General features: G+C 44.8%; 1 protein-coding gene across 1 annotated transcript in view; it reads right to left on the bottom strand.

Moving 5' to 3' along the window:
* Window positions 1-1,715: 1,715 nt before the first annotated feature.
* klhl3 (kelch-like family member 3) overlaps window positions 1,716-26,731 on the bottom strand; it is a 28,142-nt gene continuing 3,126 nt past the window's right edge. The window contains exons 2-15 of the mRNA XM_023989512.1: window positions 25,484-25,606; window positions 23,909-24,015; window positions 23,573-23,694; window positions 22,210-22,372; window positions 20,873-20,982; window positions 20,085-20,201; window positions 19,699-19,848; window positions 19,427-19,544; window positions 10,397-10,594; window positions 9,960-10,061; window positions 9,591-9,719; window positions 3,660-3,800; window positions 3,403-3,546; window positions 1,716-3,291 (exon numbers count right to left, since the gene is read on the bottom strand). Of these exons, the coding sequence (XP_023845280.1) occupies window positions 3,263-3,291; window positions 3,403-3,546; window positions 3,660-3,800; window positions 9,591-9,719; window positions 9,960-10,061; window positions 10,397-10,594; window positions 19,427-19,544; window positions 19,699-19,848; window positions 20,085-20,201; window positions 20,873-20,982; window positions 22,210-22,372; window positions 23,573-23,694; window positions 23,909-24,015; window positions 25,484-25,606 (1,753 nt within the window). The 3' untranslated portion in view covers window positions 1,716-3,262. The remainder of the gene's footprint in view (window positions 3,292-3,402; window positions 3,547-3,659; window positions 3,801-9,590; window positions 9,720-9,959; window positions 10,062-10,396; window positions 10,595-19,426; window positions 19,545-19,698; window positions 19,849-20,084; window positions 20,202-20,872; window positions 20,983-22,209; window positions 22,373-23,572; window positions 23,695-23,908; window positions 24,016-25,483; window positions 25,607-26,731) is intronic.

The raw sequence follows: 26,731 nt of genomic DNA, 5'->3' as shown, positions 1-26,731 counted from the left end.
CACTTGCAATGAAAACTGTTAACCATTTAAGAAGCAAATGGAAGCAAACAGCAAATGGAACAAAACAGGGAGGGATTTAGCTGAATTTGCCCAATAGAAAATCGTTTCCCATTTGGAGTAAACGTTTCTGTTGTAAACTTTTTGCAACAGATGAAACTGTTTGCAACAGAATTGACGTAATGAATACACCCCAGTTCAAACTACCAACTGCAAAAGTTAACCCTAACCCAAGTTTCATGTCCTCAACCCTAACCTTAAATTTATGTCCACACAGGATGTCAACCCTGACCCTAAACTTAGCCATAACCCTAACGTCATGTCCACAACCCAGCTCAACCCTCCCTGACCCTAATTTATATGTCCACACTATGGGGTTGAAATAACACTGAAATTGTGCAAACAATGATAATGCCCTTTTTGTGTAAGAGCTGGGTTTTTTTTTTTTAAGCCTGGAATTTCAGCCTGTTCAGGTGTGATGGAACTTTTGGCACACAATCATAACATCACAATGTGATCTGATTATAAAAGAACAATGACGGTTTGTCTGGGTAAGAGGGTGGGTTCTAGACAATCCTACCAGCCAATCAGGGCTGTGTATGTAAATATCTTCACATTTGTTTCCTAACACCCACACAATCAGGCTGAGCATTTTAAGGGGCCAAAGGCTCAGGAAAATACATATAAATAGGAGTTATTTTAATAAACAGTGATTTATTAGATATACAGTGATGATTTTAAAATACAATTACAAAGACTGCATGGCTGCTTTAACCCTAACCCTAGTATGTATATTTGATCCCTGTGGGAATGGAACACACAACTTTGGTGTTTCAACTTGCTAGTGTGCCATGCTCTTTTAATGGTTACATATATTGTTGTTGAATTATATATCATAAAAAGAACGACACCAAATCCATATGTTTTAATTCATATAGCTATTTATACTAACGCACAGTCCCTACCAGTCTTGTGTTATTGTTCAGCACAGACAATGATTCAAGGCCCCACTTAAAATGAAAGGCCATTTTTGTCAGTCAAACTGAGCAGCCAAAGACATATGAAGACTGTCAGGCGGAATGAACACAGTCGGTCCATGCAGGGTTTTGGACACTCATGGTCTGTAGATTAGGCTGGTGTCCTTAGGCTGGCTCAGTGTAGATCCCTGAGTGGTCCAGCTCTGACATGTGACCGCACCTCTCAAGAGGGACCCTGTGACTCAGCTGTGAGAGGTTAAGGAGGATGCAGTCTGGGATTGTCAGTGATGTGTGGCTAGCTAGTAGAAATGTTTTAAGTTTTACCATTACCACCAATGGAGAGATTATCCCTACATTCCGTGTCACAAGTGGCCTGAAATCTAATGTACAAGGCCACGAACATGGCTGCTAATAGTATTCCCTGACAACAGATATCATTGTAAATGAGAATTTGTTCTGAACTGACTTGCCTGGTTAAATTTAAAAAATGTTATCCTCATACACATCTTCTCTCATCCACCCTCTTAACGCCATCTTACAATGGTGGCTCACATAGTCAGCTGCATAGTCCAAGTTAATTAAAAAGCCAGGTTAGGTTATACGTTATGATGAGAGACAGATGTTCTATACATTATAATGATCAATGTACCCACGGTAACCATGTATCCACTTCTTGAACATACGAGAAGAAGAATGCTCAAAGGGATTCTAGGTGGCCATAGTACACACAACAAATGCTCATTAAAAATGATATTTACTTTAATTTAAATATTGACAATAAAAGAAACTTTAGAAAATATTTCACCGATCTTGATATAATATACAAGTTGCCTATGTCCTGCATATTTCAACATCGCTCTGGGGTGGCTAAGTACAACCATAGTAAACCCATGGATTGTGCAGTAAATTGAAATGATTCTATCAGAAATACAAGAATCTCTGAACAAAATGACAGTATAGGCGAGGAGTAGAACAAGACAGTAGGGGTCAATTCCATTTCAAGTCAAGAGATTCATTGAGAAGTGCCTTAGTTTATTCTAATTTAAAATTTAAAATTCACTTCCTGAATTAATGAGAGCTGAAATGAAATTGAACCCAACCCTGGTAAAAGATGTGTTGAGTTTGGAATAATGTTAACAATAATTACCGTGCCTGATGCAGAAGTTGTAAAGTAGTCTTTTGGTTATGTTACAGGAAATTAGCTTTATACAAAACAAAACAAAAGTGCTAATGCATTCATTCTTTGACATGATGTCCATTGTCTAAAGTTTTTGCATCAATTTGGCACATATCCTTCAGATACAAAGGTTTGCAAACAAACACTCAAATACAGTATGAGAGAGCATTATGGCACATCAAGTAAGCCAAGTCAAGACTGACAGCATATTGGTTATCACTTTGAAAATATGTATCTACAGTGCATTTAAAACACCACATTAACATGGTCCCCCATAGTGCCCAATTCTAATATGAGTGAAAAAAAAACATGATCGATTCCAAATTGGAAATTGTATGCAATTGAGGCATGTGGCTCCCGGTGAATGCTGGTCCAGGTTGGTCCTCCAGTCTGCCTTGAGTTCCTCCGACAATTATCTCAGGTGGTATTTAAAAGAGAGGACCCACCTCAGGCTGCAGACAGTGAGAGAGCCTGTGGGCATCACCTTGGAGTCTGCAGTCCACCCATGGCTCTCCAGTAGAGAACAGACAGACTGACTGACCTGATGATCACCCGTGCATTTCTACAGCAGTAACACGACATGGCATAGCAAGAGCCCATGGTTGGTTTGAGAGGCCTCTGTTGGCCACAGTGTAGTTTCCTAGGCCAATCAACAACCTTCTTCTTGGTCATAGCTCATTTAGTCTATCCCTTTAAAAAAAGCCAGTTTATTCTCCCTCTCTGTTCAGTAAATGAGTATGAGTATGAGGAGAGTGTGGCCCTCCTAATACTAATATAGCTAAATGGCCCCCTATGAGTCTGTAGGACAACAGTCTCCCTCCAGCCCTGCTTGGCCCAACACATTGGCAGCCAGACTTAAGACACTCTGCTTCAGGCAGCATTGTTGAGTCTTGGGGTCACTTTGACCATGGAAGCCAATGTTCCCCCCACTCTCTTTCTCCCTCTCCTCCTCTCTCTCTCTATGGCAGCCCAGACCCATGCTCAGAGCCACCTATCAAGCTAGTGTTGCTTCAAGGAGTTGACTGTGAAATCAGACGTCTGTGTGTGCATCAGAGTGGCTCCCTTTGGCTGCTGCGTGTGGCTGTGGGGTCCTGCAGTCGGGGGCTGATAGTCATAAAGGCTTGTCTATGACGGATACACCTGTAGGGGAGATAACAGAGGACTTTATTCTTCAGACCAGAAGGTCCCGAGTTTGGATGCACGGACAAGCATTTGAATAGGGGGTATGAAAGGTCAAAGGTGAAGGGTTACCTGCATAGCTTCGACCGTTGCTCATGTTGGTGGGGATGAGACTCCACTTGTCTGTGGCAGGGTTGTAATACTCCACTGAGGAGAGGTTACACGAGCCGTCGTCTCCTCCGATCACATACAGCAGTCCGTTTATGGCACACACTCCTGCACGAACACGGGGGAGAGGTTAGAGACACGCGCACACACACTATGCCCAAATGTTCTGCATTTCATGGTTTCTAGTGTGTGTGTGTGTGTGTGTGTGTTAGGCTACTTGCCGGCGTTCCTCCGACACATGTTCATGTCGCACACTTGTTTCCAGGTGTTACTAGGGGGATCGTACACCTCCACACTCTTCCTCACCAGGGGCCCGTCGTGGCCCCCCGCCGCATACAGCTGCCCGCTCAGCACCCCAACACCTACAAACACCACCGCACACACGTCTACTTACATCTCTTCACACATAAACACGCTACAGATGTTCACCAGCCATAACTGCCGTCCATTAATAACCAGCAAGCTGGAGCTAAGTATCAGCTCCAGTAGTTCTCTTGTGAACAGTAGTTCCCTCTACGGCAGTAATCTAATTTCAGTGCTCATTCGGTTTAGATCGCGGTATACTAGGGTCGGGTGATGTTAACCTTTGTCCTATCGTGATTATGTACCCATAAAACATTGTGATGCATACGAATGCAACTGGACGAATCGTGACAACAGTTTATGATGAAAGCCAGGGCAGAGGCGAAGCGCTGGCAAATCTTGCCTAACATTCCTTTCTGGTGGAGGAGAAGAACAGAGGTGTGTGTGTGTGTGTGTGTGTGTGTGTGTGTGTGTGTGTGTGGGGCGCACCTGATGGAGTAGTGACTATCTGATAAGGCCTTACCGTAGTGAGCTAGGTTATAGGCCTCCACCTTGGGCTGAATAGAAGTAGTCTACCTTCTTCAGAACTGGATAAAAATTGCTTTATTTGCCTCAGAACAAACCATATCATTCATTTTTCTATCTCTCATAAAAGGTGTGATTGAGAATAGCCCACGCTATAGAGACTTTCATTCTTGTTACTCTTGAAAGCCACAACTTTAGGACAACACCTTCGTAGGTTAGAATATTTGGGCTATAAGCTACTGTTCATAACTGTAACTTACTTGCATGATAGGCCTAGTAGGAGGATCATTTATTGACCATTTTGTTTTCAACCTCACATGGCGGGTTTTCCCCGGGCCCGCACGGATCTTTTCTTTCCTAATAAGCTTCAATTTGATTGAACTTGTCATTCGGTTTTTCTACAGGCTACTGATCTAGTTTTTTTCTCTCTCATTATTCGTCCCCTGGCTACCTTGTGTTTTGAGGCTATTCAAATAACTGTTTGAGATGGAACTCCGTTAGATTCATTGTTTGATCGGGAGAAATCCACGCATAAAACGATGAAGTGTGGCCTTCACAGTCATATTCATAGCCTATCGAATTGAGAGAGAAGGGAATATAGGCTACATTTTTCATTAAGCATCAATATAGTTAAGGAGTGTCTGTTAATAAAAATAAAAAATGCTTTAAATTGTTTAGGCTATAGCCTAATGCCCATGCATCCAACAGAGATACAATATTTTCTGACTAGACATTTGGCGCTGCTTTGGTGGAATTCTTCGCTCTGTCTGGCCTACATTCCTCTCTTGCGTTCTGTAGGCTATATAACGTATTTATTGAACACAACGATGTTGTCACCATCGAAGATGGCTGTCAATTATCGTCGATATTGTAATATCGCCYAACCCTAACATGTGCTCATGCAGGGAAAACATTGCTTGTAGCGCATTAAAACCATATTGGGTGAATATTGAGTTGAAGGTATTGATATGGTTGTGCTGTTCCCTCACTGCTGCCAGCTAATTAGTTAGCAGTGTAGTCCTGGATGAACCCAGGCAGCATCACCAGGAATTAAGGGGCTGCATTGTGTTGGTGCTACTTCCTCTGCCCAGCTGAGCAGACTGCACAATGAGCACAGGAGACTCATTCACAACAACATTGACTGAGAGACACTCACAATACCAAAGTTAACAGAATGGGAGTGAAAATACACAACGGCACCCTTGAAAAAGAGAGAGACGCATAGCTACCATCCCAATAGAAAATGATTTACAAGACATTTCCTATTTCCAGGAATCTCTGTAGGCAGTAAAATGTTACTGACTACCTCATGAAGCGGGTTGAGAGAATGCCAAGAGTGTGCAAAGCTGTCAACAGGGCAGCTACTTTGAAGAATCTCAAATATATTTTGATTTGTTTAACACTTATTTGGTTACTACATGATTCCATATGTGTTAGTTCATAGTGTTGATGTCTTCACTATTATTCTACAATGTAGAAAATAGAAAAAATAAAGAAAAGCCCTTGAATGAGTAGAGAGAGAGCGAGAGTGAGAGAATATACAGTTGAAGTCAGTTTACATACACTTATGTTGGAGTCATTAAAACTGGTTTTTCAACCACCACAAATGTCTTGTTAACAAACTATAGTTTTGGTAAGTCAGAATAATAGTAGAGAGAATTATTTATTTCAGCTTTTATTTCTTTCATCACATTCCCAGTGGGTCAGAAGTTTACATACACTCAATTAGTATTTGGTAGCATTGCCTTTAAATTGTTTAACTTGGGTCAAACGTTTCGGGTAGCCTTCCACAAGCTTCCCACAGTAAGTTGGGTGAATTTGGGCAGAATCCTCCTGACAGAGCTGGTGTAACTGAGTCAGATTTGTAGGCCTCCTTGCTCGCACATGCTTTTTCAGTTCTGCCCACACATTTTCTATAGGATTGAGGTCAGGGCTTTGTGATGACTATTCCAATACCTTGACTTCGTTGTCCTTAAGCCATTTTGCCACAACTTTGGAAGTATGCTTGGGGTCATTGTCCATTTGGAAGACCCTTTTGCGACCAAGCTTTAACTTCCTGACTGATGTCTTGAGATGTTGCTTCAATATATCCACATAATCTTCCGTCCTCATGATGCCATCTATTTTGTGAAGTGCATCAGTCCCTCCTGCAGCAAAGCACCCCGCAACATGATGCTGCCACCCCCATGCTTCACGGTCAGGATGGTGTTCTTCGGCTTGCAAGCCTCTCCCTTTTTCTGCAAACATAACAATGGTCATTATGGCCATTTTTGTTTCGTCAGACCAGAGGACATTTCCCCAAAAAGTACGATCTTTGCCCCCATGTGCAGTTGCAAACCATAGTCTGGCTTTTTAATGCAGGTTTTGGAGCAGTGGCTTCTTCCTTGCTGAGCCGCCTTTCAGGTTATGTCGATATAGGACTCGTTTTACTGTGGATATAGATACCTTTGTACCTGTTTCCTCCAGCATCTTCACAGGGTCCTTTCCTGTTGTTCTGGGATTGATTTGCACTTTTCACACCAAAGTACGTTCATCTCTAGGAGAAAGAACGCGTCTCCTTCCTGAGCGGTATGGCGGCTGCGTGGTCCCATGGTGTTTATACTTGCGTACTATTGTTTGTACAGATGAACGTGGTACCTTCAGGCGTTTGGAAATTGCTCCCAAGGATGAACCAGACTTGTGGAGGTCTACAATTTATTTTCTGAGGTCTTGGCTGATTTCTTTAGATTTTCCCATGATGTCAAGCAAAGGGGCACTGCGTTTGAAGGTTGGTCTTGAAATACATCCACAGGTACACCTCCAATTGACTCAAATTATGTCAATTAGCCTATCAGAAGCTTCTAAAGCCATGACATCATTTTAATGGAATTTTCCAAGCTGTTTGAAGGCACAGTCAACTTAGTGTATGTAAACTTCTGACCCACTGGAATTGTGATAAAGTGAATTATAAGTGAAAAAATCTGTAACAATAACAATCGGTAATCGGCATTTTTAGACGCCAATTACATTGCACTCCACGAGGAGACTGCGTGGCAGGCTGACCACCTGTTACGCGAGTGCAGCAAGAAGCCAAGGTAAGTTGCTAGCTAGCATTAACTTAACTTACAAAAAACAATCAAATCTTAACATAATCTCTAGTTAACTACACATGGTTGATGATATTACTAGTTTATCTAGCTTGTCCTGCGTTGGATATAATCAATGCGGTGCATGTTAATTTATCATTGAATCACAGCCTACTTCGCCAAACGGATGAAGATTTAACAAACGCATTCTTGAAAAAAAGCACTGTCGTTGCACCAATGTGTACCTAACCATAAACACCAATGCCTTTTTTTAAATCAATAAGTATATATTTTTAAACCTGCATATTTTGTCAAAATTGCCTGCTTAAAATAAATTAATGTAACTAGGGAAATTGTGTCACTTCTCTTGTGTTCTGTGCAAGTGTAGCAGTGTGATGTTGTTCCCCTAGATTTTGCACCAAGTTGCACACAAGGACCAATTCAAATAGGCCATGTCAMGAGGGGATGTTAATAATTTGATAATAATAATAATAATTCCGTGTTTAAAAAAAAACATTATTACAGCTGCATAGCTAATGTTATTTTTTGGTGTACAAACACTTTTTCATATCAATATTGTACATACACGTGATTGTAAAAGTTGTGTATATTTTGGTTTGGCCCATCGCGGGTTATCTGTATTTCCGTACCCCCTTATTGTTCTCTTTTGCCTGACCTTCGGCTAGCAAGGTATGTTGTCCTTGGCTCCGAAATTGTTCAATATAAAACCGTGGTAATGTTACACAATGTACTGTTATGCAACCATAAGTTTTGTTACAATGTGGACAATATAAAGATTTATGTTAACAAGTTTCACCCAGCTCGCTAACTAGGGTACCTATGTTGACTTGTGAGTACTTGGGACAGTGTTTGAGTGAGTGTCCATGTGCTTGCACAGGTGCCTGAGAGCTAGGACTGCGCCAAGGGCTTAAATATTGTGTGTTGTCTCTTCGTGTGCAGGGCAAATAAAAATAATCCAACCAGCAGACCTCCAGTTGTGGCAGTGTCATAATTAAAAGTACACAACGCAGAATGAACCACGCTACACAAGCAGAGTCTTAGGGATGCCATCTGTTAGATAAAATACGKAAAGGTTCCGTATTTCACTGAAAGAATAGTCGTTTTGTTTTCGAAATGATCATTTCCGGATTTGACCATATTAATGACCTAAGGCTCGTATTTCTGTCTGTTTATTATATTATAATTAAGTCTATGATTTGATATTTGATAGAGCAGTCTGACTGAACGGTGGAAGGCAGCAGCAGGCTCGTAAGCATTCATTCAAACAGCACTTTCCTGCGTTTGCCAGCAGCTCTTCCCTGTGCTTCAAGCATTGCRCTGTTTATGACTTCAAGCCTATCAACTCCCGAGATTAGGCTGGCAATACTAAAGTGCCTATAAGAACATCCAATAGTCAAGGGTATATGAAATACAAATGGTATAGAGAGAAATAGTCCTATAATTCCTATAATAACTACAATCTAAAACTTTGTAACTGGGAATATTGAAGACTCATGTTAAAAGGAACCACCAGCTTTCATATGTTCTCATGTTCTGAGCAAGAAACTTAAACGTTAGCCTTTTTTTTTTTACATGGCTCATATTGCACTTTTACTTTCTTCTCCAACACTGTGTTTTTGCATTATTTCAACCAAAATTGAACATGTTTTATTATTTATTTGAGACTAAATATAATTTATTTAGGTATTATATTAAGTTAAAATAAAAATGTTCATCCAGTATTGTTGTAATTGTCATTAGTACAAATATATATATATAAAAACCTGCCGATTAATCGGTACYAGCTTTTTTTGGTCCTCCAATAGTCGGTATCGGCGTTGAAAAATCATAAAAATCGGTCTACCTCTAATACGTACAACCCTATATCACATATCGTACAGCTCCATTACACATTCCATAGATTCCCTGGACTTAAAGCCACAACACTCCCACGGCTTATGTTTTCTCTGTGGACACTGACGATGTGAGTGCGGCACAGGAGGTTGGTGGCACCTTAATTGGGGAGGATGGGCTCATGGTAATGACTTGAGCAGAATTGTATCAAATACATCAAAACACATGTGTTTGATGTCAATCCATTAGCTCCCTTCCAGCCATTAATATGAGCTGCCTCCTGTGGAGTGCAGTGTGTATGTAGGCCACTGAGAGGTGGCACTGCATACTTCTCGAGACAGAAGCTACTGTTGTGTCTGTGAAGAGGACAAGAGAGGGTTGTTGATGCTGAGGTCTGGTCTGTACCTGCTCCGCTACGTCTGGTGCTCATGTCAGCCATGTAGCCCCACTGGTTACTGACTGGGTTGTACTCCTCCACCGTGCTGAGACACTGGCGCGACGCCCCATCGTAGCCGCCCACCGCATACAGCTTCCCTGTACAACACAACACACACCCACTGAGGAATACAACAAGGAACACGTACAAAGAGATGCTGAATGGACACCCACAGCCAGAAACACAACACCCCCACTGATAAATACACAAGCACAGATACACACAGAAGCTCTATTTAGACACTGAAGCACTCACACACACTGATATACTGTAGACAGACAAAATGAGAAGTTCACAAATAGCACTGTTGACACACAAACACACTGTTCTTCTCTTACCATCTACCACTCCCACTCCGACGCTGCTGCGTCTCGTGTTCATGGGAGCAACAAACATCCACTCATTGGTCTTGTAGTTGTAGACCTCCACTGACGACAGGCCTGAGATAGAGGGAGGGAAGGAGGGAAAAGGGAGAGGAGAAAGCTCTAATGTACTGAAAGCAGGACACAATACTCAAATGAAATGAGGCCCAACACTAATGCTCTCTCCTCTCTGCTCCAGTGTATCAGTATAATCAGATGCTGTTGGGGTGACATCACCACTGTGTCTAACCATACAATCTAGACATTCATTCTGAAGGCACTACTGCTCCCTGCTCCATTTAGTCACACTGTAACACACTCCGCTGCCCCTCAAAGGCCTACTGGAACACTTAGAAAACACACAAATCTTGGACAATGGTGAAAAAAAAGGGGGGGGGAGTAAGAATAGGTACCTGTGCTCCCGTCGAAGCCCCCCACGGCATAGAGCAGGTCCCCCAGCACGGCCGATCCAAGGGTGCTGCGTCGCTCTTGCATGCTGGGAACTGTAGTCCACTGGTCCCTCACCCCGTCATACACATCCACTGTCCTGACTCGCAACGAGCCGTTGAATCCTCCCACCGCGTACACCCTCCCTGCCATGAACACCACACCTGAGAGAGAGAGAGACAGACAGTGAGACAGACAGTGAGAGAGAGAGGGAGGCAGAGAGAGAGATTGGCATAAATCTCTTACCCCTGCCAATGAGTGCACACATTAAAGCAGGCCTATTCAACTGGCGGCCCGTGGGCCAGATCCGGTCCATTTATCAATTTAGAATGGCCCTTTGATCAATTCTGAACATTAATAAAAAGAATCAGCGAGAAAAAGGCCATGTTTAGTTCCAAAAAGAGCCCTAGTTCAATATTCTCCAAATGGGAGAATCTGTTATTCATCACTATATTGGATCACTCTAATATTGTATCCTTCTGCTCGGCAGGATACATTCTGAGTAAGAATTTCAGATTAGTCCCGTGAACCGGGTAGTGCTGCGGGTGACCCCCTTAAATAGCTGCCGCCGCACTACTCCCACCTCTTCCTTTTCTCGCCTCATTCCAAAGAGGATTAGCTTGGTAAGGGCTCTATGTTAGAGTCTATAAGGACAGAAGTATACCCACAGCTATTCAATAAATTGGAGCAGCTAGCTAAGCTAGCCTCTCCATCAGGGTGCTTTGTAGTCCCGCCACTCGGTTTGGCTTGTGCCATCTCGTTTGGGTTTTGTCCTTGTATTTAGCCTCTTAGTGATCCCTTCACGCCGCCAATCCCTTTAGCAGGATCGATTTGACAACATCCAGTGAAATTGCAGAGCGCCAAATTCAAACTACAGGAATATCAATATTCAACATTCACGAAAATATAAGTGTAATACATCAAAATAAAGCTTAACTTCTTGTTAATCCAGCCGCTGTGTCAGATTTCAAAAAAGCTTTACGGCGAAAGCAGACCATGCGATTATCTGAGGACCGCACCCCGCATACAAACACATGAAAATAATTTTTCAACCATGCAGGTGCGACACAAAAGTCAGAAATAACGATATAATAAATGCCTTACCTTTGAAGATCTTCTTTTTGCAATCCCAAATGTCTCAGTGACACAATGAATCTCCCCCGATTGCTCAGTTCGGCCAGGCGACCAGCTCTAGGAAGAGTGTTGGTGGTGCCAAACTTCTTCCATTTAAGAATGATTGAGGCCACTGTTCTTGGGGACCTTCAATGCTGCAGAAATGTTTTGGTACCCTTCCCCAGATCTGTGCCGACACAATCCTGTCTCAGAGCCCCAAGGACAATTCCTTTGACCGCATGGCTTGGTTTTTGCTCTGACGTGCACTCTTAACTGTGGGACAGCCTTTCCAAATCATGTCCAATCAATTGAATTTACCACACGTTGACTCCAATCAAGTTGTTGAAACATCTCAAGGATGATCAATGGAAACAGGATGCACCTGAGCTCAATTTCGAGTCTCAAAGCAAAGGGTCAGAATACCTATGTAAATAAATAAAATTAAATCTAAAACCTGTTTTCGCTTTGTCATTATGGGGTATTGTGTGTGGATTGATCAGGCAAAACATTTATTTAATACATTTTAGAATAWGGCTGTAACGTAATAAAATGTGGAAAAAGTCAAGGGGTCTGAATACTTTCCGAATGCACTGTATAAGCAAAGATTGAGCTAACGTGTGAGTTCGTGTGCTCTGCCCCTCCTCCCACGATCAGGCAGTTCATACCCAATTCACGTCTCCTCTCCTTCAGTCTCATACACTAAGGCTGGTACTGTAGGTCTATAGTATCTGACTTTTACAGTATTGCACAGACATAGTAATATCCCACTGTTGGCTTCACTTTCACAGAGAAACAAAATAACTATTATTGTGTTTCATTGTGAGAGATGTGGGGTACCCCTGCCTGCGGGAGGAAGTGAACACTTTACGGGGGGGGGGGTGATGACGGCGACGATGCCCTCTCTCTCCGCGCTAGAGACGAGTTGGAGTTGGGTGACAGTGCTTCAGTGTTCCGAGCACATCAGGGATCGACCCAGTCCACAGCGCCATCTGTAGCTGGGAACACTGCTACAGAGGCACCCCCTGTGGTGAAGGAAGCAACACGGGAGCTTTAAGCAAGAGTGGCTATCGCCCTTGACATCAAGCTGTAAGAAACACCATCTGAGCAGCTCCTTATCCCCATCTGCCCCCCCCCATCCTCCCTGACAAGGAGATCATTGGCTAGGTGCCTCGCCTCAAACCAGGACCAGACAGAGTAAGGGATGAACKGCTGCAAAGCACTTTCGGTACCCTCTCCATCATGGTGCACCTCGTAAACGCGGCTACGATGCTGCAGTCATACCTCGCCCTGCTGATCCCTCACATCCCAGGGGTTCGTGATGAGCTGAAGGAGGTCACAGAGGTGTCAAGGCTACTCACTATGCTCCAGACAGACATGGTATGTGCCAACGGCAAGGCTTTGGCTTCAGTGATGACTTCACACCGCCATCTTTGGCTGACAGAGTCTAAACTGCCACCGCCAGTTCAGAAAACATTCTTGGAGCTCCCCTTCACGCCAGGTTCCACCTTTGGGCCAGGGGTCAACAACATCCTCCAGCAGACTACAAAACTGCGTAAAAACAGAGAGACTTTGCAGGAGTTCTTGGTAACTGGGCGCCCTACCGCCCCCGCCCCTCGGAGGAGCTGGAAGACAGGGCAGGATGTCCCGAGGGCTCCAGCAACTTCTTGGCCACGCTCCTCMCCCACCGAGACAACAGGGGCAGGGAAATGGGAACCAGCGTTTTACACCCCGACAGCACAAGGACAGGAGTCGTGACCACCCTTACAAGCAGCGGCATGCGGCTAAGAAGGATGGGCCCCAGCACCCCTCCTGAGGTGCTGGCAGTCGGCCTCGGCCGTCTCTCCCAGGCCCAAAGGGTAAACTGGGAGATTTAGGTGGAGTCTCCCTGGGTACTGGGCACAGTCCTGGGGGCATACAAACTCCAGTTCTAATGCCGAACGCCCTCCTACAGGGGCATCTGGGTCACCTCGTGGAAGACGGGGTGAGGAAGGAGGCACTCCGGTTGGAGATAGCCTCGCTTCTGAGCAAGGACACAATCAGGAAGGTAGAGCCACTAGAACGGCTAAGTGGGTTCTACTCCACGTATTTCATAGTGCCGAAAAAGGACGGCAGCTTTCGGACGATCCTGGACCTGCAAATGTTTAAAGGAGCTCAAGTTCAAGATGCTCCCGAGACGACCATGGTTCAGCCTCCTGTTGTCCCTCCTCTCTGGGACCCAATGGCAGCTGCAGCTGAGACCCGACCTGCTCTCTCAGGCTCGAGGGACCCCCTGGCATCCAGACACACGCAGCCTCCAGCTTTGGGCTTGGCCCCTGAGAGGCGTAAATGGGAAAGTCTAGGCATTCAGGACAAAGTGGTTAACATTTACATTTTACATTTAAGTCATTTAGCAGACGCTCTTATCCAGAGCGACTTACAAATTGGTGCATTCACCTTATGATATCCAGTGGAACAACCACTTTACAATAGTGCATCTAACTCTTTTAAAGGGGGGGGGGGGTTAGAAGGATTACTTTATCCTATCCTAGGTATTCCTTAAAGAGGTGGGGTTTCAGGTGTCTCCGGAAGGTGGTGATTGACTCCGCTGACCTGGCGTCGTGAGGGAGTTTGTTCCACCATTGGGGTGCCAGAGCAGCGAACAGTTTTGACTGGGCTGTACTTCCTCAGAGGTAGGGAGGCGAGCAGGCCAGAGGTGGATGAACGCAGTGCCCTTGTTTGGGTGTAGGGCCTGATCAGAGCCTGAAGGTACGGAGGTGCCGTTCCCCTCACAGCTCCGTAGGCAAGCACCATGGTCTTGTAGCGGATGCGAGCTTCAACTGGAAGCCAGTGGAGAGAGCGGAGGAGCGGGGTGACGTGAGAGAACTTGGGAAAGTTGAACACCAGACGGGCTGCGGCGTTCTGGATGAGTTGTAGGGGTTTAATGGCACAGGCAGGGAGCCCAGCCAACAGCGAGTTGCAGTAATCCAGACGGGAGATGACAAGTGCCTGGATTAGGACCTGCGCCGCTTCCTGCGTGAGGCAGGGTCTACTCTGCGAATGTTGTAGAGCATGAACCTACAGGAACGGGTCACCGCCTTGATGTTAGTTGAGAACGACAGGGTGTTGTCCAGGATCACGCAAGGTTCTTAGCACTCTGGGAGGAGGACACAATGGAGTTGTCAACCGTGATGGCGAGATCATGGAACGGGCAGTCCTTCCCCGGGAGGAAGAGCAGCTCCGTCTTGCCGAGGTTCAGCTTGAGGTGGTGATCCGTCATCCACACTGATATGTCTGCCAGACATGCAGAGATGCGATTCACCACCTGGTTATCAGAGGGGGGAAAGGAGAAGATTAATTGTGTGTCGTCTGCATAACAATGATAGGAGAGACCATGTGAGGATATGACAGAGCCAAGTGACTTGGTGTATAGCGAGAATAGGAGAGGGCCTAGAACAGAGCCCTGGGGGACACCAGTGGTGAGAGCACGTGGTGCGGAGACAGATTCTCGCACGCCACCTGGTAGGAGCGACCTGTCAGGTAGGACGCAATCCAAGCGTGGGCCGCGCCGAGATGCCCAGCTCGGAGAGGGTGGAGAGGAGGATATGATGGTTCACAGTATCAAAGGCAGCCGATAGGTCTAGAAGGGTGAGAGCAGAGGAGAGAGAGTTAGCTTTAGCAGGCGAGCGCCTCCGTGACACAAGAGAGAGCAGTCTCAGTTGAATGACTAGTCTTGAAACCTGACTGATTTGGATCAAGAAGGTCATTCTGAGAGAGATAGCAGGAGAGCTGGCCAAGGACGGCACGTTCAAGAGTTTTGGAGAGAAAAAGAAGAAGGGATACTGGTCTGTAGTTGTTGACATCGGAGGGATCGAGTGTAGGTTTTTTCAGAAGGGGTGCAACTCTCGCTCTCTTGAAGACGGAAGGGACGTAGCCAGCGGTCAAGGATGAGTTGATGAGCGAGGTGAGGTAAGGGAGAAGGTCTCCGGAAATGGTCTGGAGAGAAGGAGGGGATAGGGTCAAGCGGGCAGGTTGTTGGGCGGCGCCGTCACAAGACGCGAGATTTCATCTGGAGAGAGAGGGGAGAAAAGAGGTCAAAGCACAGGGTAGGGCAGTGTGAGCAGAAACAGCGGTGTCGTTTGACTTAGCAAACGAGGATCGGATGTCGTCGACCTTCTTTTCAAAATGGTTGACTAAGTCATCAGCAGAGAGGGAGGAGGGGGGAGGAGGATTCAGGAGGGAGGAGAAGGTGGCAAAGAGCTTCCTAGGGTTAGAGGCAGATGCTTGGAATTTAGAGTAGTAGAAATTGGCTTTAGAAGCAGGACAGAAGAGGAGAATGTAGAGAGGAGGGAGTGAAAGGATGCCAGGTCCGCAGGGAGGCGAGTTTTCCTCCATTTCCGCTCGGCTGCCCGGAGCCCTTTTCTGTGAGCTCGCAATGAGTCGTCGAGCCACGGAGCAGGAGGGGAGGACCGAGCCGGCCTGGAGGATAGGGGACATAGAGAGTCAAAGGATGCAGAAAGGGAGGAGAGGAGGGTTGAGGAGGCAGAATCAGGAGATAGGTTGGAGAAGGTTTGAGCAGAGGGAAGAGATGATAGGATGGAAGGGAGAGAGTAGCGGGGAGAAGAGCGAAGGTTGGGACGGCGCGATACCATCCGAGTAGGGGCAGTGTGGGAAGTGTTGGATGAGAGCGAGAGGGAAAAGGATACAAGGTAGTGGTCGGAGACTTGGAGGGGAGTTGCAATGAGATTATGGAAGAACAGCATCTAGTAAAGATGAGGTCAAGCGTATTGCCTGCCTTGTGAGTAGGGGGGGAAGGTGAGAGGGTGAGGTCAAAAGAGGAGAGGAGTGGAAAGAAGGAGGCAGAGAGGAATGAGTCAAAGGTAGACGTGGGGGAGGTAAAGTCACCCAGAACTGTGAGAGGTGAGCCATCCTCAGGAAAGGAACTTATCAGGGCGTCAAGCTCATTGATGAACTCTCCAAGGGAACCTGGAGGGCGATAAATGATAAGGTGTTAAGCTTGAAAGGGCTGGTAACTGTGACAGCATGGAATTCAAAGGAGGCGATAGACAGATGGGTCAGGAGAAAAGAGAGATGTCCACTTGGGAGAGATGAGGATCCCAGTGCCACCCACCCGCTGACCAGAAGCTCTCGGGGTGTGCGAGAAACGTGGGCAGACGAGGAGAGAGCAGTAGGAGTAGCAGTGTTATCAGTGGTAATCCATGTTTCCGTCAGTTCCAAGAAGTCGAGGACTGGAGGGAAGCATAGGCTGAGATGAACTCTGCCTTGTTGGCCCCAGATCGGCAGTTCAAGAGGCTGCCTGAGACCTGGAACTCCACGTGGGTCGTGCGCGGTGGGACCACCAGTTAGAGTAGCAGCGGCCACGCGGTGTGAAGCGTTTGTATGGTCTGTGCAGAGAGAGAGAACAGGGATAGACAGACACATAGTTGACAGGCTACAGAAGAGGCTACGCTAATGCAAAGGAGATTTGGAATGACAAGTGGACTACACGTCTCGAATGTTCAGAAAGTTAAGCTTACGTTGCAAAAAATCTTATTGACTAAAATGATATAGTACTGCTGGCTGGTGAAATAGGCTAGCTAGCAGTGGCTGCGTTGTTGACTTTGTTTGAAAGTGTAGCTGGCTAGGTAACCTCTAACTGGCTAGGTAACCTCGACAATTACTCTAGACTACACAATTATCTTGGATACAAAGACGGCTATGTAGCCAGCTAAGATCAAACAAGTTAACAAGTTGCAGAATGCCAGGGCTTCCTCCACCAACGCGTCATATCAAATGCGGTGGCGCATATTCTGTACTTGGTGTGAGGGTCATAATGTTACCCTCAAGTCGTGTGATGTACAAACGGTTTTACACTTTTTACAATCACTGCTTGATGCAGGCCGAGCGTCATCTACTTTCAGAGTGTCTTTGGCCAGATGGGCATCCAGCACTTTTGCTAGGTACTATCAAGTCAATGTTGCTGCCGCAACCAGGTCGGGATGGACGTGTTGGGTGTTGCCTCCACTTCGCTGAAGGGGGATAGAGGCACACAGCAACCATTACTGCCCTGAGCTCAGTCCTACGGGATTTCGCTCGTCTGGCCATGCCTAGTTCACCGATTAATATGGTATTGTGATACCAGATTGGAGTGATCCAATATAGTGCTACATAACGAAGGTTACATATCTAACCACGGATATGCGAGCTATTGGATCACTCTAATCCTCTTGTCGGTGATCTACGGCGTCTAGAAAAGGACACAAGGAGGGAGTAGTGCGGCGGCAGCTGTTTAAGGGGGCCAGCCACAGCACTACCCAGTACATGTGACTAATCTGAAATTCTTAAATCAGAATGTATCCTGCCGAGCGGAAGGATACCATATTGGAGTGATCTAATAGCTCACATAACCGTAATTACATACGTAACCTTTGTTTTCCTGTAGTTCCGCCCATTAAGTGCTGTCAATCAATATCATCCAACATAGCAGTTACAGCCAATTAGAACTGCTAACAGGGGCACTGCCCGCCTATCTGCTCTTTCACCGCAGATGAGATCACTACACTGCCTGATACACCAGAACGTGCTTTGCACTTAAATCAGCAGTGAGTTATAAAATACATATGGACACAGTTATGGCCAATGTTCCCTCTAAACTGCGGGCGTGCGCGCAGCTCCCCTCGGATTGCCGCACAGAAGAAATATGAGCCTGAGCAGAGAAGTATGAGATTGAACTTCATTCAACGTTCGACAGTTTTTCCCTTTAGTTAACACTATGAATGTTTCGCTCTACTGTGGGGGGAAAAAGTGGTTTCTTGCATCAAAGGGTAATAATGCTCTCAAGAGAGCAGCCTATGAGAGCAGCCTAACCAGGCTGTATCACATCCGGCCGTGATTGGGGGTCCCATAGGGCGGCGCACAATTGGCCCAGCGTCGTCCGGGTTTGGCCGGAGTAGGCCGTCATTGTAAATAAGAATTTGTTCTTAACTGACTTGCTTAGTTAAACAAAGGTTCGATTCTTTTTTTAATTACAAAAAATGTGAGCTTAGGGAGGAGATATTTGCTTTTCTCCATGATTCCCGCCACAAGAAAGCCAACACATATCTAGCAAATGATTGATGAGGAGTTCGTATCAGATGTTTGTTTTTTTCAGTGACATCTTCATTCAATTGAATGGACTTAATTTGGGACTACAGGGGAGGGATAAAACAGTTATTCACATGATTGAAAAACGAATGTATTTTCTAAATAAAGTAGTTTATTTTTGCCTCTGATTTTAGCCCCCCAAAAAAACACTACATTTCTCTACACTGCGCAACTATATTCAGTCATCATCAGTACAGATCAATGTCAACGTTTTTAGTCAAACTGAAAGCTAACTTTGCAATGAGATTTGATGAGTTGAAGTCCCCATTGAGCTGGTGCAGTTTGTTACAGGGACCTGTTCTCTACTGATGCGCGCGGAGAGAGGTTTCTATGTGTAAATGAAAACAAAAGATGAAGCTATGTATGTAAAACRAACAGGAAAGTAAAAAAGAATTCATGTGATGCAGGTCAACTGTGTTATAAGTACAAATGTGTTCCATTATTTAAACAATTTGATGCACTGAATTAGGCTAATCTTGAAGCACTTAAAATTCACTCTTTAAGTGATTTTTTTTTTTTTTTTTATAAAAGTGCTTTATAAGATTATAATCCATAATTATAATGCATTGTTTTTATACCGGTTTTAGGAAGAGTAATCCCATGTAGAAAATGTCCCTGTAAATAACCTTCTTCCAATCTGGCCACCGTAATACAATAGTTGAATAGCCTTGCAAAAAAAAGGCTTTTAGGTTTCCCCAGCAGAACAGAAAAGTCAGGAGGGGAGTGTGTGATTTCAGAGGTAGTAGCRAGCAGAGTGTGTTTACCTGCTCGACAGCGTCTGGATGGCAGGTCAGCAACCTGGTACCAGCGGTCCTCCTTGAAGTCATAGCACTCCACACTGCGGATGGCTTTAGGAGCCTGACCACCCACCACTATCATCACCTAACACACACACACACACACACACACACACAACAAGAGGGCTCCTATTTAGCTACATGTAACAGTCTCAGGGTATAAATAACAGTGTGTGTGTGTGTCTGTACGTGTGTGCTTTTGTGTATGTGCACATGCGTGCATATGTGTGTTGTCTGACCTTGGGCAGGCTGATAGGCGTGCGTGGGCGTGTACGGTCAGTCTTGATCAGGTGGCGCTGATCAGAGGGCAGGAGGTGGTACTTCATGGCCTCTATCAGGAAGTCCTTGCAGATGTTGTTGTTTTTGATCAAGGCCTCCTCCTCCACTATCTACTCCACGGACACAGCACGGTGAGCACACACAAAGTGCAGACAGGAACACAATAGAGCCACATGAAACAAGCACAATATGTACAATATTTTCAAGTTCACCATCTGGAATAAAACATATACACAGTTTTTCACATCTCACAGTATGATTTCTATGCTGGAGAATTCGGGAGCTTGATTCATTATTAATACTACGTGAAAAAACAAGATGAATGGTGGTGATGAGTGTGACCCACCTGCACCAGGTAATCTCTGGACAGTAGTGGCAAACGAACGTGCTCCATCAGCTTTGGCATGTGCTCCAGACGAGCTTCCTTGTTGTGTTTTATCCATGCAACCATGGCCTCAAACACCTGAGAGAGAGAACACAGAGTTAATTACATTTACGGGGGGAGAACAAGAACTGGATCTAACCGGTGCTGTGACTCCCCTCTATCTGAACACACAGATAGACAGCCATCTGCCATATCTCTCTCTCTCTCTAGCTCATCCAACCTGCTCCGTTCCCTGAAGATAGATAGGATCAGAACCGTGATTGAAGAGACAGGAGACGGGGGCAGAGACACTAGAAACAGGGCTGGTGTCACGTTGGTGTGTACATGTGGGTTGGCTTTGCTTTGTATGCACATTAGCGAGTGGAGCATGAGGCCTGGAGTGGGTTGGTCAGCACTGGCAGCAGCAGCTCTCTCTCCCTCTGTGGTAAGTCACTCTGGGACGGGGATCAGGCCGTTTGTGACACGGCTGTCCTCTACTACAGCAGGAGTGAGTCATGAGGAGTCTGTTGTTATGGTGAGTGTCGTCTGAATAAGACCAGGAGGAGAGAGCTTGAGAGCCTGAGCTCTACTGAGCTAATTCATAGCACAGAGAGTGGAGTTCCTGGAATGCACTTGTCTTGCATAGTAATTGGAAGTGAAGTACTCTTCATAGGATAGGATAGTATAGGATAGGAGCCTGCAGTGTGTGACTGAACAGAACAGAAGCAGAGGGAAGTTTGGGGTTGGTTTGGGATGTTCTGGTGGCTGACCTTCTCCTCTGTGGACACGGTGAGTTTGTCGCTGGAGATTAGACTGCACACCTGCTGTAGAGACAGGCCCATGAACTCCTCTCCCAGCATCACCTCTGAGAAATGCTGCTCTGTTAAACAAACACAAGCACATGGTTAAGCAACAGAACGTTACACCCCTGAGAAATGACAAAGGTCATCAGCATACGGCCAGCAAGCTCCAGTAGTTTACCACGTCTCCACAATGTAAGGTCAAATTTGATATACTCAGTCTTGACAGCTAGCTGGGATACTGGGCTTTGGCAGAAGAATGTCCATGCAAAACAGGACAAGGGTAATATCTTCTAACAGTAGTCTTAATCAAGAACTTCCAATGTTTTTTTCCTGGATAAAAAAATGGGTGTGGTGGTGGGCGTGGCAGAGGGCGTGGTAGGGGGACATGGCAATGAGCGCGGTCGGCAAAAAAATTTGCGCCCCCCCCCTCTTGGAGCTGTAGAGAATTTTTTGAAATTCCACAAATTTCTCCATGGAGCTGAGAATGTATTTAGCAGTTTTAAAGCGAATTGCAGTTTTAAAGTGAATTTCCTACAAGTCTACACATTTTGCCATGCAGCCGAGAGAAAATGTTGCAGTTTTAAAGCTAGTTTCCTGCAATTCTATGCATTTTGCCATGGATAATGCTATGTTCTTCTGCTCAAACATAATAACAAAATGAATACTGCCAAATTAATTGTTTTGGGAATTTACAGTTCTCCCTGTCTAGCTTTTATTTTGGTGATTGTTGGTTCTCAAAGATTATATTATTTAAAAAAAAAAATATATATATATAGGTCCATTATCTGGTTTTAGTCCTTTGAGGCCTCTGAAACCATTTTTCCATCCCGAAAATATATATTTTTAAATTATAAAAATAAATGTAAAAAAGCTTAGGCGGCCCGCCAAAGGATTAGATTAGTGGTAGAAAGTAGCCTATCATAAATGCCAACTTTGTACAGTATAAGGTTACGACGAAACCAGTATCACAATACAATAAAAGTAGTATGGCAAGGAAAGAAAACCTGAAGCGGAAACAAACATCATTATGCTGTCATCCAGAGTTACATTTGTTTAGTTTTTAAGCTACAGCACACAATATTTGACATAAAGCAGGTTTTTAAATATCCAAAGAGTTTGGTCTGCGCCACGTTTTCATTTTTGCCATGGAAAATCGAGTATTGAGATTCTGGTTGTCACAACCCTTCTGCAGTTTGCTTTTTAACTGCCTTCTGACAAAGACAGGGGCCAGTTTCTCCATCCCCTCCCCTATTCCCACACACTCTGCCTGGTGAATCCTAGAAGTGAGGTGGGAGTCCACTCACCAGCATAGGCATGGGACTGGTTGAGGAGCTGTGTGCATGTGTGGAGGTCAGCAAAGGCTCGGATGCCCAGACAGTTGGTGGAGTGCAGCTGGCTCTGCAGGAACTCACAGCACACCTGCCTCACGTCCATCAGCTGCAGGAGACTGGCTGCAGGCAGGAGTACCTACAGAGACACACCGTAGGTCAGAACACACAGGAGACACTATAAACATAACAGACATCTAAGCAACCCACAAAAGGGAGAGAGAGAAAAGAGAGAGCAGGCCCCATAAAAGACACAGCCCACTATATCATCAGGACAACTAATAGAATACACAGTAGCAGGGAACAAATCTCATTGTGCTTGTTTTTCTAATGCCAAGCAAATCTCCATGTTTTCATTTAGAACTCAGAGGATTTGAATATTATTGAATGGTTTGAAGAATCTTTTGGAGGCAGACTCATTCCAATTTAATTCCAGAGTTAGAGTTAATACCAAAGTAGAAGCCAACCGAAACAGAGGCCAGACTCAGAATGGACAAAGGGCCGGAAACAGCCAAATATTTACTAGGATAAGAGCTTAAACTSGGAAAACCACAAAACAAGGACAGCAGGGATTACAGGGGAACTCTACATCCCTGGCTGTTTCTCAGACTTTAACCGGACAACTGGAATAATACATACTGGTGGTATATGTTGGTCAATTCTAAAGGAGCCATTTGGCTTCTCTTGTTTATTAGCCTCCATCCTGCCAGTCTGTTGGTACTATGGTGTGCTTTAACAGGCAGCCCAGTGCTCCCATTTGCCCACATCCCCACGCAGTGCAGACACATAGAAACTAGGTCACTTAGCTAGGCTCTCCTTTGAAAAGCCCTGTGATTATTCATGTTTTTGCCTGTTGCCCTTAGGTCTGAACAGGGAGCTACAGGCTGACTAAACACATAGTGGGTGTTTTCTGCAGCTGTGGTCCACACATTCTGAGAGAGCCCACACAGAAAGTACTGTAGCGCCACACACACAATGAAAGATTATCCAGTCTTATGACGAGACTTGGATGCCATTCTAAAACACACACACATCTAAGCAGGCATGTTGCAAACACAGAGGATTTCCCCTCGCTCCATGCACATTTCCTGAGCTAATAATAACAGGAAATACCCTGCCTGCTGAAACCCTGGCCTCACCAGCAAGGAAGGCGCAGACTGTCAACGCAGGAGAAAGGGAAAGGCCCGGGTAGGTGGAGACAATTCTATGCCACTTAAACAGCCAGTAAAATTGAAGAGTCCAATGAAGGAATACCAAAGCAACATGAAAGGACCCATGGAATCCAATGCTGTACTCAGTTTAACTTGGTTGAGACACCGATGGGGACGCTGTAGCTCACCTGAACGTTGTTCTCTGTTACTTCAATCTCAGCTGTATAGATATAGTCCACCAGCTTCCTAAGTGTCTGGCCATCCACATCCCTGATCTCCACCTGCTGGGCTTTGCTCTCACTCATGTCCCCTGTCCACCACACACACACAGTGAGAGAAACCACTTGAGATAGTTTTATGTGACAAGAGGAAAACAATMATCTCACTGTTGCAATAAAGCGGGCCTCACTTTCACAACATTTTTCACTTGACCCATTACTTTCATAATGATGACAAATGTAATCTATACACACAAATGTATACACGACACTATTTACCTTGAACTATATGAAGTGTAATAATACCTGTGAACATGGCACAGAAGTAGGGGCTGCAGGAGGCTAGCACCAACTTGTGAGCTGGCACCTCTATGTTTCCCGCCACCAACAGAACGTCGCACAGCATTTTCTTACTGTAAACACAAAAGATCCGAAAGGTTGGCTGTTGATGAACGGTGTTTTCAACAATCATCATACTGATGATTTCTTAATAACTCAAATGGATGTATAAATGCTCCCGCTGTGTGCCAAGGTCATTGTATTAGGTAATTGCACAGTAGGCTACTCGGTGCCAAGAATAGGCTGTTATGTATAATGTGTAGGCTATTAATGTGTATAATGAGTTATATTATCGACACATTACAAGACTTATTTTCAATGATGGACAAAGGGGATACTATGGAACTAGATAAAACAAAAGAACACCACGCGTTGCAANAAGCCATGACACCCACCATCTGAAATTGTTCTGAAATCGATTCTGTACTTAGAAACGGATAGGACCCCACGCCAATCCCACCCCAACAACATCCAGCCGTGATTGGGAGTCCCATAGTGCGGCGCACAATTGGCCCAGCATCGTCCAGGTTCGGCCGTCATTGTAAATAAGAATTTGTTCATAACTGACTTGCCTAGTTAAATAAAGTGGAGGTTCCGTGGGTGGGTTTTAACAATGTCTTTGGATTACTTGTGTCTTACTCACTAACCAGGTTTCCATCCAACATTTTTATGCGAGTAAAGTACGTGTCAGATCAAAAATGTCATGACAAGCCTGATGGAAACAGAAAATGTTTTGGTAAACTTTCCAAATGTTGACAAAACAAAATAAGCTAGAGAAGGTGGGAAATGTAGGTGGAAGCGCTTTTATGAGCAAAATATTGATATAATAACCATCATATCAAAGTATGATGGTTTACTTTGATATGATGGTTATTATATCAATATTTTGCTCATAAAAGCGCTTCCACCTACATTTCCCACCTTCTCTAGCTTATTTTGTTTTGTCAACATTTGGAAAGTTTACCAAAACATTTTCTGTTTCCATCAGGCTTGTCATGACATTTTTGATCTGACACGTACTTTACTCGCATAAAAATGCGTAATGACATGTTGTGTGGTCCTCACACTATGACTTGTTGGGAAGGAAAGCATCCAGTTTCTTAGGCTACAGATGAAATAAATTATGAYTACTTCATTGTTGGTTTTAGAGCTTGCAAGAAAAGCTTTTCACTGTACTTTTGCATGTGACATTAAAACTTGAAGATGAAATAAGTCATGATGAACTTCAAAGGGTGGTGAAAGTGCAAGGTGATGAGCTTGATGCTCTTTTCCAAAAAGTATTGAGGGTCTTTTTCTGGTGACATGATCATCGATGCTTGGCTGCCATTTGACAAATAAAAATTCTCGCTCTTTTGGTCATAATAATCTCATCATGTAGGCTATAGGTGTGCTCTAGCCAACAGCGCTATCCGCTCACACGGTATCAAATCTAATTGTATTCAACATTCTGGCTTGAAGAGGATTAGAGAGGTCCATTTCCAGACTTTAGTGTATTTAAGAAATGTACTCGTCTGTGTCCTGGCAAGGGTGAAACCAACCCACCTCCTTAAGTCATTCATCAGCTGAAAAGCCTTTCTCATATGGGTGTGGTTGAAGGTGTGCATCCCTGCATCCACTGCATCCTCCTCGGAGTCACAGGTCGGCTGCTGGACACTAGATTCTTGACTGGTCAGGGATAAACTGGACATAAATAGACTTACCTAGCTAGGATAGCTCAAAGATCATTAACCTCAGTCATAACCCTAGCGGACTAAACTCCACACCATGGTGAAGGAGTGGAGCACAGTCCTGGCTATGTGGAATCTAGCTCCGACTACATCGATTCGCCCAAATTCAACACACACACACAGTGGGGCAAAAAAGTATTTAGTCAGCCACCAATTGTGCAAGTTCTCCCACTTAAAAAGATGAGAGGCCTGTAATTTTCATCATAGGTACACTTCAACTATGACAGACAAAATGAGAAGAAAAAAAATCCAGAAAATCACATTGTAGGATTTTTTATTTATTTATTTGCAAATTATGGTGGAAAATAAGTATTTGGTCAATAACAAAAGTTTCTCAATACTTTGTTATATACCCTTTGTTGGCAATGACAGAGGTCAAACGTTTTCTGTAAGTCTTCACAAGGTTCACACACTGTTGTGGTATTTTGGCCCATTCCGTCATGCAGATCTCCTCTAAGCAGTGGATGTTTTGGGGCTGTTGCTGGGCAACACGGACTTCCAACTCCCTCAAAGATTTTCTATGGGGTTGAGATCTGGAGACTGGCTAGGCCACTCCAGGATCTTGAAATCTTCTTACGAGCCACTCCTTCGTTGCCCGGCGGTGTGTTTGGGATCATTGTCATGCTGAAGACCAGCCACGTTTCATCTTCAATGCCCTTGCTGATGGAAGGAGGTTTTCACTCAAAATCTCACGATACATGGCCATCATTCTTTTCCTTTACACGGATCAGTCGTCCTGGTCCCTTTGCAAGAAAAACAGCCCAAAGCATGATGTTTCCACCCCATGCTTCACAGTAGGTATGGTGTTCTTTGGATGCAACTCTGCATTCTTTGTCCTCCAACACGACGAGTTGAGTTTTTACCAAAAAGTTATATTTGTGTTTCATCTGACATATGACATTCTCCCAATCTTCTTCTGGATCATCCAAATGCTCTCTAGCAACTTCAGACGGGCCTGGACATGTTACTGGCTTAAGCAGGGGGACACGTCTGGCACTGCAGGATTTGAGTCCTGGCGCGCGTAGTGTGTTACTGATGGTAGGCTTTTTACTTTGGTCCCAGC

The sequence above is a fragment of the Salvelinus sp. IW2-2015 genome, linkage group LG6.1 (genome assembly GCF_002910315.2).
Source record: "Salvelinus sp. IW2-2015 linkage group LG6.1, ASM291031v2, whole genome shotgun sequence".
NCBI classification, from domain to species: domain Eukaryota; kingdom Metazoa; phylum Chordata; class Actinopteri; order Salmoniformes; family Salmonidae; genus Salvelinus; species Salvelinus sp. IW2-2015.
This window is presented reverse-complemented; position numbering and strand designations above follow the sequence as displayed.